General features: G+C 39.7%; 1 protein-coding gene across 5 annotated transcripts in view; it reads left to right on the forward strand.

The window, feature by feature from the left end:
- The first annotated feature begins 6,666 nt into the window (after positions 1-6,666).
- The window catches only part of CHN1 (chimerin 1), a 217,828-nt gene continuing 209,625 nt past the window's right edge, over positions 6,667-14,869 (forward strand). For 3 of the 5 annotated variants that reach the window (XM_081585405.1, XM_081585402.1, XM_081585400.1), the window contains exons 1-2: positions 6,667-6,870; positions 7,005-7,201. Coding sequence is in view for 2 of the 5 variants with exons in the window: in XM_081585400.1 (XP_081441526.1) it covers positions 7,183-7,201 (19 nt within the window). In the remaining 3 variants the exon portion in view is untranslated. Of the gene's footprint in view, positions 6,875-7,004; positions 7,202-14,869 lie in introns of all 5 variants that reach the window. The other 2 variants (XM_081585406.1, XM_081585401.1) reach the window with 1 other exon arrangement.

The raw sequence follows: 14,869 nt of genomic DNA on the forward strand, positions 1-14,869 counted from the left end.
TAAATTTATTTATTGGCTGTGCTGGGTCTTTTTTGCTGCATGGGCTTTTTTCTAGTTGCAGTCAGTGGGGGCTTCTCATTGCGGTGGCTCTAAGAGCATGGGTTCTAAGGGCATGTGGGCTTCAGTAGTTGCGGTTCCCTGGCTCTGTAATTATGGCGCACTGCCTTAGTTGCTCTGTGGCATGTGGAATCTTCCTGGACCAGGGATCGAACCCACATCTCTTACACTAGCAGCCAGTTCTTTACCACGGAGTCACCAAGGAAGCCCTTTTATGCTTTTTTGTGGTGCAGAATTGAGATAAAGCGCAGAGAAAGACTAGAACTGAAAGGCAAGAAGGCAGGGATATAGATTTTTTGCTTCCTGGGCCAGTTCCTGAATTCCCTGTATAGTGAAGAATTTAGGTACCAGTCAAAAGTAAAGGAAAATGAACAGAAGCCAGAGAGATCAATTTGCATAACAGAAAATAGGGATGGGGAGAGCACAAGAAGGCCATAGAGGCTGAGGTGTGGGAGAGAATTTGGGAGGTTTGAGGGTGCTTGGCTGCAGAATAGCTGTGGGCTCAGACGGGAAAAAAGGAAAGGGAGTTTTAAGAAGTGTTTCTGTGCAGTATAAGGTGGATATCCTATAACATGTGTCCCCCACCAGCATGTCCAGCCTCTTCTGCCTTGAGTCCTTGCTGGAGCTAAACTGCCCTGCCTGCCATTCTTCTCTTACAGTTGCCTACCTCTTTCCTCTTATCTAAACCTCACCTCTCCCTTTCTCTTTTCTGGTTGCCTAATTCCCATCCATATCTCAGAGCTTCATTCCTCATGAAGCCTTCATGCATTTCATGAGCTGGAAATAATCTTTCTTCTCAATTCCCAGGGTATTTAATCTGTGCCCCTCTTGTGGCTCTTTCATTGTTCCATTTATAAATCTTATCCCCAGGGGCTGCAAATTTTCAAAGATCTGGATACATGTTTGATACATCATTGACTCCTTTGCCAGCATCTAGCACAATGCCTGGTATATCACAGGTACTCAGTAAATATTTGTTGATTGGATGAAGGATGGATGGATAAATTCCAATTGGCACATTGTTCTAAATGTCTGCTACAAGTCCTATTTCACAATATACAAAGGAATTTTATGAAAAATTCATCACAGGGACAGATAAAATTTAAACCCAGATTGTTTTCAATCATGGAAATACACTTCCCTCTTTTTCAGCTTTGTTGCTTAATTAGAGACTGGGTAATTCTCACCCAGAGTTCATAGCTATTTTGCTGATTTATAACTTACAATGTATTCAGCTTGAGTAAGTCATCTTATTGTAGACACCCACATTAACCGGAAAAACCATGTCCATGTTAGGGAGAATTGATTTGTAGCCAAACCTTCTTATACTCTCTTGGAAACAAAATCTGGCAGCGATCCAACTGCTCAAGTCAAATAGACATTTAGCTACACTCTGCATTAGATATGCCTGGTGACCTCAGAAAAATACACACAAATGGAAATGTTGGCTTAAAGTACTATAACATGATTATAGTTCAGAACAAAAACTTTTACTTGAGAGCAGCCATAATCGCTGTACTTTTGTCTAGCGTGTATTTGAAAATGTATTTGATTTTAAACCTACAAAAAAATTTCCAAAAGATCTGCTATACTATTTACCAGGAAATAAGTATTATCTTAAATGTGTATTCAAAACAAATTAAAAACAGAACTCTTTTACCCTTTTTCCCTGATCACTCAAACCCAGTGGTCATTTTGACTTGTCAAAATAAATTCTACCACAAAATTTTAAAAATAGGACGTATGACATTCAGAAGATTCTGACCTAGAGTTCATAGTAATACCTGTGATCCCATCATGTACTGCATTAAAACTTCCTCTTCAAGCTGAGCGATTAACAAGAGATCCATTATCTTGGGTCAGGGATAGAAAACCTTTTCATTCTGCTTTTAAATTTCAATCTCCTCTCTCTTTATACCTCTACACTCACACACACACAGCCCTTCTATAACTTTGGAGGTGATATAATAAAAACTAAGCAAGCACTGCTCAGAAATGTGCAGTTTGTCAGTAATATGCAATTACAAATTGGTGCCCAACCAGCCAACAGCCACCCCTCCTTTTAGTATAATTTTGGTGGGATTTATCTTCTGCTACTGTAAGAAGCACTATGGAGGAGAACTGAAAACATTTTCAGTTCTTAAGGATTTTTACGTGTTTTTCAAATTTCATTTCTAAGATCCAAAATTGGTCCTATGGATATAATTTAGGCACCCTCTGGTGGTCAATAGAATACAATTAACTCTCCTAAACATTAATATGAATTATCTAAGCTTGAAGGCCAATTTAACAGCTGATGATATAAATATTCTTTTCTTCCCCCTCCCAAATAGTTTTATGGTCTAAATCCCTAAATTCAAAGTAAATGCTGCCTCCATTATAAAGCAAACGGCTTTGCCCAGTGAAAGTGCTACTTATGAATCATGAAATGCCACACAAACATCAGGTAAGCCTCAGATAAAAGGAGGGTGGGGAGACTCATCTAGATTAAGTGTTTAGGGAAAACATTATTAAAAACAGACCAAATCTACTTGAAGTAAATTCACACTGTGGAAAAAAAATACTTCAACTGGTAACATAAACATAGGAGAGAATGTTACATATTGTGAACATTTTAAATAAATAATTTGAACCTTTATCAGTATAACTGAAGAATAGAATTTTCTATCACATTCACAGAAATACACCCTGTGATATTTTTCTTCAACAGCAAACATTCTGCACTATTTTGGGAACTGTGCTAATAGCACTGGTATTCCTAGTGTTTAAAGCTGTGTTGACATGATAAAGTGCTATAATTTTAACTTGTTATTGTGAGGCAGAAACTGCCTCATTAATTTCTGCTTCATTCAAAACTGAGAAACGAATCAATGTTTACCAATGGGAATGAAGCTAAATGAGTAACAAAATGAAAACCCAAAACACTTGTGATAAGTCATTAGTTTAAAACAGAAAAAAAACCTCACAGGGTTTTCTAAGTTTTGTTTAGTCAACAAAACAAATAAAAAATGAGAAAACGGTTTTTAGTACAGTTGAAATGGATTGTTCAGTGCACCCTTTTAATTTTAATCTTGTTAAATCTGAAAAAATGTTGCTCTCTATACAATAAATACAACATCGGTATAGCATACTGCAGATGAAATCACATATCAATGCTTTAACAAAGTATGACTTCTTAGTCACAGTAGATATTTATGAAACTGTAACATAAGATACTTAAATTTACTAGATATACTAACACTGAATATATCAAACATTCAAATAAAAGTCTTCTCCTGTTTTATCCATAATCCAGTTGATTTAAATATTTTAAAATATCACAGAATGACAACCAAACCTAAAAGGAACATTAGAGATAACTTAGTCCCATCCCTTTATTTTACAAATGAGAAAGATAAGAACCAGAAACAGTAGAATATTGGTCTAAAAATCAAACCACTATTTAGTAACAGAGCAAACAAATCTTGCCCTTCTAGGTGCTTATGTGTTAAGCACAAAATTAAATCTTTGAATGAAAACATAAATGTTCTCAAAAGTCAATTCATTTTTGCTCTTTTAATAAACAATCTAAGTCCCCACCCATAATAATCACCCAAGTGGTTAACGCCCTTCCTTACATTGAATTTGTAGCAGAAAGGCTATTGCTTAGTTTCCAGCTAAGTGAGAAAAGAAACATACTCTATTCCTTATTGGATAATATGACATTATAAAAATGAATACTATTTTTAAGACATAACACTTGGATAAAGTATAGAGACCATTTTGTTAGAGCATCAAACCATTAGGAAGTCAAAGGACTTATGGAAAGCTAGATGCTTAAAAAGGGAAACATGTCAACATTCAGCTGTATTGTTTAAAGTAGTACAATATCCTAAAAACATCTTGTGGTGTGTGTGTGCGATATGTGTGTGCGTGTTTGTTGTGTTTTGGGTGTGGGGGTGCTAAGACTTGTATGGAAAAGAGGAAGGGGAGGGGAAGATAGCTCTCACCTGAGCCAAACTGTCTGTCACTAGGATTCAGCTGTGATCAGCCATTATTAGTGAGTACAAAGCTGGTTCAGTAACCAAGGCTTGTGTATACAATGGGAGGGTTAAGTCTGAGCACAGGACAGTTAATTTCTGACTCACCCCTAGGATATCACTCCAAAGCATGGAGACAATTACCAACAAGCTGAGCTGTAGCACCAAAACCTTGATGCTCTGTTACCTCTCAAAGAGAGCTTAACAAAGAGGAGAAAAAAAACATGTTTACTCTCAGCCTGATTGGATGCACAGTTCTGAGCTGAAGAGCTTGTGAAGAAAGATTCTTTTGAACAAAATTCAGCTTCCCAAACTACAAGAAGACTCAAACATACAAAATGGCTGGGGACAAAACACACCCCCCTTGCAACTCTGCTTCTAATACTAAACAGGTTTTTCTTTCTAAATTCAAACCACGTACCATTTAAATTGGTGGGGGAATGAAGAGTGAGGGAGGTGGTCAGGGAGAAGACCAGATGTCTAAGATTTTTCCAATTAATTCTGCCACAATACAAGTGTATGAATTTGGAAACCTTGTGACCAGTGCACCCTCATATTCCTTATCTGTGTATTGGGGGATCTCGGTCCTTTTCTGTTCAATATTCCATGCTTCTATGTGAAAGGGACATTTTAAAAGTTTAATTATAAAGGCAAAAACTTTCCTAGATTACAAAATATATCTGGAGTTAACCTTAGTTCCCTCAACAGTCTGTAATCCCCCTGTGTGTGTTAGTCGCTCAGTCGTGTCCGACTCTTCGCAACCCCATGGGCTGCAGCCCGCCAGGGTCCTCTATCCACGGAATTCTCCAGGCAGGAATACTGGAGTAGGTTGCCATTTCCTCCTCCAGAGGATCTTCCCAACCTAGGGATCAAACCCAGGTCTCCTGCATTGCAGGCAGATTCTTTACCATTTGAACCACCAGGGAAGCCCTCGTAATCTCCCCAAAATTGTGTGAAAAAATTCTGGTGAGTGTATGTATGTACATAAATATTTTTCTAGGGAGACAGTATTTCTATTAGAGACTCAAAGGGAAATTAGGTTCCCCAAAGTTTGGGGACTTCCGATTGAGAGAGTAAAAGGTGTCTTTAGATCCTGCTTTATCTAGTTGGGTGAGCTGACCCACAGAAATCTTTACCCAGTTCTAAAATCTGTCCCACAAAGCCTTCTCGAGTTTCTCATTTATCTTCATGAACTGTGTGCTTGTAATTTTTCATGAGCAGAAAGCCTGTTCAAAATCGAGTCCCTTTCATTAAAGATTTAAAATTCTGGAGATTTCAAGATTTATGTTAATATTAGTGGCTAAAGGAGAGCCATTTGACTACATCAGAAAATTTTAAGCCTATAGCATCTTAAATACTTGCCCACTGGTGTTGAATTATTTTACTATTTCTTTTTTCTTGAGTTAACTGATACGAACAAAAGGCTGGCTCCTCCTTCCAACCTGCTTTTCTTTTTCTTCTGATTTTTGAGTCTGCTGTGAAAGGATAATTAACTGTGGTCCTATTTGAAGGAGTAATTTTCATTTTTATAATGATTTTGATCAAGATAAAGATATTTATATAATATTCTTAAAAGAATTAGTTCAAGAGTAAAAAGGCAAATAATATTAGGGAATCTGAGGAACTGGGAACTGAAAGCCAGGAAGAAATGAGAACCAAAGAGAAAATCATACATGATTAGATACTGAAACGGTATGAAATCCCTAAGCAGAGAAACAAGAAAAAAGGAAGATTAAAACAAAAAAGAAACAAGTATAGCAACTAGAGAATACTGAATTGTTGAATACATTACACGAAAACGACAAAAAGCCATCATAACTCAGCTTTTCATGAACATCTTTTGGCTGATAATCTCAAGGTGTTATATGGCTTCTCCTTAATTAAAGCAAAGACAGAGGCGATCAAAGAATATCACAGAAAGATGTTGCCAGTGATTATCAGATAAATGCAAAAAGCTCAGGGGAAGAATCTTTTGTGGTAAAGAAGTGTCAGTCGGTGAGAAATGTTGATTTTTCCCCCCGAGACAATATCAAAGAGGTGTAAAGTAAAAAGAAGAAAATTAGGTTTAAGCCCTTATAACAAATTATTTTAGGTATTCCCAGATGCTTTTTAACCGACTCCTGTTTCCTCACATATGATAATCTGACCAGAACTACTCTTAGTGGCTCCTAAGTCCAAATGGAGGGGAAAGCAACATTTAGTGCCACTGTTCGACTCCAGGCTCCCTTCCCGGGTCCAGGAGCTTCAGGTCAAGGGCTCCAGACTCTCCGTTAACCCTGGAGGCGCCAGGGGAAAGGAATATCCTCACACGAACCCGATCCCCAGATGACCCTGGCTGGGTCCTTGCATTCATGGAGCATCCTTCAGGGACTTCTTTCGAGTAACAGCTCCTTTCTGCGTCTCCACAAATCCCATTCAAGGAAAAACCTGGGATTTCAGCTAAACGCACCCCGTCCCTGCTGCTGCCAGGCTCTGGGAGGCCGCCTCCCGGGGGCAAGCAGCTCGGGCGGCTCCTCGCGGCCCGGGGCAGGAGGGGCGCGCGCCCTCGGCCCCCGCGCGCGCCCGTTGCCATGGGAACGCACGGGGCTCCGCCGCCCAAGGGGAAAAAGGGAGGAGGCTCGGCGGCGGATCCAGTGGGAGACGCTATCGCAAGATGGCGTCTGCGAGGCCGCGGGATGCAGAGTGAGCGCACCCCGCCGGGGGTTCTGCGAGGCTGCTCCTCTCCCCGCCGTCGCCGCCACTGCGGCGCCGCCTCTCCGCCTGCCATTGCTCCGCGGCCAAGCCTCCCCACCTCGTAGGTACCGGCGCCCGGGCGCGCTCCGCTTCTGCACAGATGGCAGCGACAAGTGCCGGCTCGCCGAGGGCTAGCGGGCTCCCCCTTGTCAGGGTGCGCTTGACAATAACGCATGAATAACTTTTTTCTTGCAGCGGCCCCCTGCCTCCCGGCCTGCAGCTTCCCCGCGCGCCCGCGCCCCCACCACGCCCCTCCGACTCCTTGCTCCCTCCGAGGTGTGAGCGCGTCGGGCCGATGAGGTGATCTCCGGCCAGCCTGGGAGGAGCGCGTGGACCGGCGGGCGGCGGCGAGCGGTTGCTGAGCGCCTTTACAATGGCCCTGACCCTGTTTGGTAAGTGCAGCCCTTTGCCCGCGCCGCCGCAGGTGGGCCGCGCCCCGGGGCTCAGAGGTGGGGGCACCTGGGGAAGGGACGCCGCGGGCGGTGTCAGGCGCGGGCTGTGGCAGGGGAGCTGGGGCGCCCGGGGCGCCGGGCTAGCTCCTTCGCGCCTCTCCCATTGTTTCCTCTCCAGGCAGGGCCGATGGGCGTGTGCTCCCCTGGCCAATTCTGGGCTGGGAGGCTCTGAGGTCCTGTGTGTTTTGTAAACGGAGGGTTCTCTTAAGATGCCAAGTTGGGAACGAAGTTAGCTGGCTGTTTCCAAACCTGTGTTTCTCAAGTCGGTAAATAGAGATCCTGGAAAGTTTATTTATTTTGAACAAGATGTCTGTGCATCCCAACCTTCCTGCAATTGCCAAATGCGTGTGTTGATTCCTGTTGGATTTGGGGGGAATTTTTGGGACTCGGTATATTCCGTTGGAAACAAGAATAAGTGATGAACTTATTTTAATATTTTGCTAAAATTGAAAATGTTTGCTCTAATACGTTTGAGAGCAGACAGAAGGAAGTTGGTATTGAAGATAAGTAATCTCAGGAGTATATCGTTGAACATTTTATGAAAGCAGTAGTATTTTTGTGATGTAATCACTGTGACACTATTGTTTCAACAGTTAATTAAAGGTGTTTTGCTTTTCCCCTGTCCCCAGAGTCTGTAATGACAATGGGTTGGAAAGAAGGACCAAAAATACTTTATTTTCTTCTGCAAAAACAGGTTGTGTTACATATGTATTTTGCTTTAAGAAAACTCAGTATGTGAAAATTTAGATGATCAAAGTATTCAGTTTTTCAAAGAAGACAAGTACAATGATATGTCCCCGATGGCTACCAGGATAGTAAGTTAATCACAACGTCAAGTTTCCAGTTAAGTTTTAACAATGTCATTTGATCAACCACCTTACAGGCATCACGTGCCACAATGCTTTTTGATGTAAATACTTCAGAGTTTATTATCTGCTGGAATCAAAGAGTTACTTTTATTTTTAAAATTAAATTTAGACCCAGAGAGGTTGTTTAGACTCAGAGGGCTCATGGCCTTTTTGTGGCAAAACTGAGACTAGACTCTAGTTTGCCATCTTCAGTCTAGGATTATATTTACTTTGCTCAAATACCTGATGGTACTAGAAATGACATTTTTATTTAGTGTTTGTTGGTTGTCCATGAGTGCTTTAAAAAAGATTTCTTCTTTTTCTGAAAGAGATAATAAAAATCTCCTGTTATCCAATACTTTGTATCAAATATGCATTACTTAGTAGAAGTATTTCCTTAAGTGTGAACTTTTTTGGTATAGAGTTAAACTTTAATAGAACACTTTACTTATAGTTGATACTTTCTTTTGAAGAAGCATCTGTCTTACACTGTTGTAGCTAATACATTGCAGTAAAATCTACTGTAGGAAATTCTCTTTTAAACTATTTTTGACTAAATTCATTTACCTTTCTAAAGAGATAGTCTGTATTTTCAAAGTTTGTTTTCAAAGATATAATTTACAAATCAATGACTTTTAAAAGACTGACATTCTCAATGAATAAAATAGATAAATTGGGGAGACATGGAGTATATGATGAGGCTCCTTTGAATGAATTCTTAAATTATTAAATCTTTAACTACTGAAGGGGAGGTGAGAAAAGGAAGAGCATGGAATTTGACCTCTTGAGGAAGGTGAAAGAAACCACTCCCATCTCTCAGGATGAATAAAGTGACTTTAAAATTTTAAAGTCATCTTGTGGGAAAGTAGAATTTGCTTTAAAAATCCAGTTTGGTTACAATTTTTAAGAATATCTCTCTGTTGTAAAGCAAAGTATATCTCTGTGCAGAGGCTATTTTCTCAGTAATGATAAAGCAACAGTTGCTCTCAAGTGTAGTTGCACACCACTCATCAGTCATCTGAGATATCTGTTTAAAATGTCGATTCCTTTGTCCAGAGACCCACAGAATCTGCATTTTTAGAGGAAGGAGATTTTAAAGGAACTCCCTGGTGATTCTTATATATGCTAAAGTTTGAGAACTATTATATTAATAATAAATAGTAGATTTGCTCAAACTTGCTCAGTTCAAAATAGTTCTTTGAATATGCTAAGAGCAGTCTCCAAGGGTTAGAAGAAATGGATTTTATTTTAGATATTACTACTTTTTAATTAACTGGCCTTAGAAGTACCTCATATCTCTTCTTAATAACCAACTTAGAACTGAGGAACAATGAAATAAAGTTCTATGAGATGGTGAAGAGAAGGTAGGAACAAAACACTAGACAAGTGATCTTCTAATCATCACGGTCAGAGTTCCATAGAGTTTCTACCTAAGCTTCCCCGAAGTAACCACCACCAGGACACTGTCTTGTGTATGTTGGGTTTGTTAGTTGGTTAAGCAGTTAAGGCTGGTTGGGCTGCTGTAGTAAAATAGCAAAACCTGAGTGGCTTACTCAACAGCCATTTATTTTTCACCGTGTTGGAAGCTGGGAAGTCTGAGACCAAGGTGTCATTTGGTTTACTTCCTCATGAGGGCCCCCTTTCTGGCTTGCAAACATCCATCTTCTTGCTGTGTCCTCACATGATGGAGAGAGAGGGATAGCAGCTTTCTGGTCTCTTCTTATAAGGGCACTAATCCCATCATGAGGAACCCACCTTCATGTCTTCATCTAATCCTAAGTACCTTCCAAAGGTCCATCTCCAAATACCATCACATTGCAGGTTAGGGCTTCAGCATATGAACTTTTTGGGAGGACACAGTTAAGTGCATAGCAGCCAGCAATAGAGTCTTAGTGTTTTTGCTTTATGTTTTACATTTCCATCCAGGTTTTTTTTTTTTTTTTTAATAATTGTAAAGAATGTTCTTTTTATAGGAAAAACTTTTAGTGAAAGATTCATTTTTTAAAAAGGGGAGCCTCTAAAATTACCTAATACATTTTTACATTTATATACTTTTTTTTCACCCAAGTATGTTATAGGAACTTAGTAAAGTAACTGTCAAATTAAGCTGAAGAGTGAAGACTGTCTTATATATTGTCTTCGCTATTAATCACCTTTGCTGCTTAAAAGGACATTTTTAGTGCAAACTTCCTTTTTATTCTAGGATGGAAGAACCAGATCCCAGTCCTTCATTATTTCACAGTCTCATTTGGGAGTTGAAAATGAGTGCTGTTGAAGGTTCAGGAATTAGCAAACATTTTTCTTCATCTTTCAAATGAACCAGTCATCAGCATAAATACAAATAATTTTTAAATCCTCAAATCCTAAAAACTCTCCAAATGTAGTTCATATTCTGGTCACTCACCTTTCCTTCCTGATTTGTTTGACAAACATCTATGGCAGTGTGCAGGAAACATGGTCCCTGTGTTAGGCCAACATTCCAGACTATAGTGTTTGCATCTAGCTACCTAATTCCGTGTGGGCTTTGTTAGAACTTCTCTGGCAGAGAAGTGCATGTTGTCTGACAATTGCTGGGCTAGAAGGAAAGTCTCAGATCATCTAGTTCAGGATTTTTTGGCTGATGTACCAGCCAGAATATCCTGATTTGCTGCACTAGTAGAGCCCTAGTTGACAGAACTGGGGGAAAAGCATCCTGTCAGGTCATCACTTGGCAGGAATTTCTGTCGTTTATAGCTAAACGGAGCTCTGGTTTATAGCCCAGGACAGCTGGTGAGATTGGGAACTCAGTTATAATCCAACTGGGCTAAGCTAGCCAAACCTGAATAACTTTCTGGGTAGAATTGGCTCTGGCATTGCCTCTGCTCTCCCCGCCCTGCCTCCCTTTTTTCTTCTTACCATGTAGTCACCATCATCACTGCCATCGATCACTTCTGATATTTAGGATTTCGCTGTAATTTCTTACATTCTTTCCTCAGTCTCTCCTACTCCCATGGAAACCCTTCATTATGCTGCTTTATTTGGCATCGTTCACTATCCTGACGCACCTGACTATGGGTATCTTTTCAGAGAGACTTTGGAGCAGTTAAATAGGGATGGAGTATTCTTTGTGGTACAGTTAGGAAATTTTCTGACTTCCATGGCTGTCCTGGCAGACAACTGCACATTTTCAGTATGATTTATTTGACCAGAATCTCATTTTATAGGAAACTTCCACTTGAATATACTCTCTGTTGCTGTTTTAATTTTTCAGATATTGCTCATCAAAGAGTATGAGAAGGAGTTAGGTAAGCAGCAGGCTGGTCTGATGCTGAAAGCCCAGCCAGTTTTCTTAGAATGTGTCATCTTTTCAACTGTCATTAAAATAACCATCCTTATTTAAATGCTTGTCCATATTCTTTCTTTTACTGGTGTCAGAAGCCTAAAGTCTCAGCTTAAAATGTTTTCTTTTAATGTTTGGAGACTTGGTACTATGTAAGAGAGATAAAAGAATTATAGTTACAACTCTGATAGTCACCATCTGTGTACAGTGTAAGAGGAATATTGGTGGATGCCATCTTGAGTCACATCTGTCCCTGAAATAACCATCCTGTAAGCATTCTAATCTTATAAGATAGTGATAAGTGTAATGACAAACTTTTAATGTATTTATTAAGAGTTTTAGTTTCTTTTAGATCAGTATTTCTCAACTTTTTTTTTAAGTCACCTTCTATAAGAAGTCTTTTACACATTTTTTTTGTAATTGATCTCTCTGTGAAACTTTAATACCAAGATTCTGTTTATGGACTGTATGTATATTTGCTTTATGCATAAAGAGAGTAATTTTTCTTTGACCCCTGGACGCCAAGTTTTGCTCCCTTGAGGGCAGTCTTACCCCCATTGAGAATACATATTTGAGACTAATCTAAAGCAATCATAAGAGAATTAGAAAAATATTGTTTGGTTATGCTTTATAGGTCATATAATTCTGAAGGAGTGACATAGATATAATAAGTTATGCATTTTTTCACCAGGTTAGTTTAACCTAAGTTTTAATAGTGTGCTTCATCTTGAGAGCAGCCATAACATAGAGTTCCTTTATTGGGCTGGGGTATATGTAACTTTTTTCAAAGTCCGTCCAGTAATAATAATATCCCTTGATATGGGGAATTGGTGTTTTCTCGGTTTTATATAAAGATCAGTAACAGTACCTTTAAAACACTTTTTTATCTATAATATATAAACTAAAGAGGCTTTCTTGGTGGCTCAGATGGTAAAGAATCTGCCTGCAGTGCAGGAGATCCAGGTTCCATCCCTGGGTCAAGAAGATGCCCTAGAGAAGGAAATGGCTACCCACTCCAGTATTCTTGGAGAATTCCATGGACAGAAGAGCTTGGAGGCTACAGTCTATAGGGTTGCAAAGAGTTGGACATAACTGAGCAACTTTCACACTCACAGTAAACTAAATGAAATCACTAACCCAATGCAAGACAAATTCTCTAGCCTGGCCTTACAACCTATCACTGGTCATAAGTCATTCTTACATAGGAAATGATTCCTGCAAACTTTGATTTTTTTATATATTAATATAATCCTGCTGTACTTAAAATAGCAGAGTAGGAAAACTAAGAAAGCAGAACGATGTGACCATATTTTCTATTGGAAAGTGATATTAAAAAAAGAATCATGTCTGACAAAATAAAGTTACAAATATACATTCCTAATTTAGCTCCTTATATTTAAAAAGAAGGATGAGTGCTTTGTGAATATCCTGAAAAGCATTGCTTTGTATAGTCTAAAAGGGTGAATTTTATGGTATGTGGATTATATCTCAATGTAAGATTGTATCAATAAAATTGTGGGAGGAGGGTAGGAAATCAGAATGAATGGAAGGAAAATTCACTTCAGTTAAACTGTAAAAACCAGAAAAGACTATTTTTAGAAGAGTGGTTTTATATTCAGGAAACTTTAGAACTGTCCATGTTTTTAGAAAGTCTTTTTTTCCTTATTCCCCAAGGAACAAAAAACCAAAAACTGATAGGTTAAAATACCCCTACCTGTTTTGAATGGTTGTTTTAAATTTAGAAAAGCAGACACTTCTTGGAAAGAGTCACTGCTGCCAGTGAAGCAGTTTGTGGGAGAAGGGAAGATGAGTCAGGCCCAGCCTGCTGCCAGCTAATGGTGGCGTGGGGCCACCTCATTGTGTTACACCCAGCTGCTCTGAAAGTGGTTCCTTTCCCTTTCCACTCTGACCTTTTATCTTATATATTTCATAGTGGAAAGCAAACAGAGAAAGAGTGTTGTTCAAGAAATATATTATCTCGCTGGAATAGATAGACCTTTCTGACCACAAACTTGACATTTCAAAAACAGAATGGATCCTCGTCTTTAAACTGCTAAACTTGCCTGATTTTCCCATTTCTGTGATTAGCACATAGCTTCAGCCCTTATTCTTTCTGTCTTGTACCTCTTCTACAGAACTTTGTTTTTCAGGTCCTTAATGGCTGTGACATTACTTTATCAGAGATGCTTTTAGGATTGAAGTTGCTTCTACTAGGTGGGACAGATAGCAGATAGGTGGGTAGCTGTGCATTTAAGGGATATGCAAATATCTGCCTGACTGAAATACTTTTCCCTGCAGGCCTTTTATGGTGAATGAATTTTATACCATTATATTAAAATTAAAGCATGATCTTTTTAGTATATTACCTGTTAAGGAATAACATGCTAAATATAGACGCTTATCATCGTATGCATGGAAGAATGATTTTAATTTATGGACTGAAGATCTTGAAGTAGTAAGACAAGAAAGCATTTTGAGCTACGCTGTAAGAGAAAAGAAAGTGCAGAAGTGTTTGTGTGGAGAGTGGGGCATTACAAAGAGGGACCCATGTTGGTGGTGGTGGTGTGAATAAAAGCTCAGGACATCTGGCATGAGGGAGAAGGAGAGGACGGTAGAGTGGGGGAAGGAAGTAGAAACAAGGAACGGATTCTTTCATAATTTTCCTGAGGAGTAGCTCTGAGGCCTGGGGTGTGTTTTCCTGTTCAGTGATTTGTTTACTCATGTTTGATGAATCGAGAGCCTCATATGTGCCAGGTATTTATTAGTTCCTGTCCTCAAGGAAATTATATTTGCAGTGGAGGGTGCAGAGGGAAATGTATAATGTGCCAGAGGGCTCAGGCTATGAAGAAAAATGAAGCAGGGTGAAGAGGATGGGGCAAGCTGTGGTCAGGGAAAGCCTCACGGCAAAGGTGGGTTTTGAGCAGAGACTTGAAGGAAGTAAGGGAAAGAGTCACATGAAGATGGGGAATCGCTTCATGGAACAGGCTTTAAGCCAGGGGTGTGCTTAGCCATTTTGGGAAACAGGAAGAAGGGCAGCGTGGCTGGAGCAGAGTGAGCCAGCAGAAGTGCTGGCAGGTGAGGGCAGAGAGGCATCTGGTGGAGGAGGGGTGCTGGGGTCACAGATTATGAGGGCCCTGTCGGTAAACCTCAGTGAGGACTTCAGATTTCACTCTGAGTGAAATCAAAAGCCTGTAGTGGATACTTCCATAGCATGTGGTGTGGAGGAAAAGGCTTAGATTTTGAAGTAAGAGCTGCCTTGAATCCTTTCTCTGCCAGGTGTCAGCTAGATGTCCCAGTCTCATTTTCCGTATATCTCAACAGGGGCTATTAATTTCCTGCAGAAAAAATGAGATCATGTATCTAAGATTCTTAATACAGTCATAGAAGATATATAGTAGCTAATTTTGTCACTGTTACTATAAATACTAGCAAAGATCCAAG

Source organism: Giraffa tippelskirchi, chromosome 3 (assembly GCF_054371585.1).
Source record: "Giraffa tippelskirchi isolate mGirTip1 chromosome 3, T2T-mGirTip1v1.2.pri, whole genome shotgun sequence".
Taxonomy (NCBI): Eukaryota; Metazoa; Chordata; class Mammalia; order Artiodactyla; family Giraffidae; genus Giraffa; species Giraffa tippelskirchi.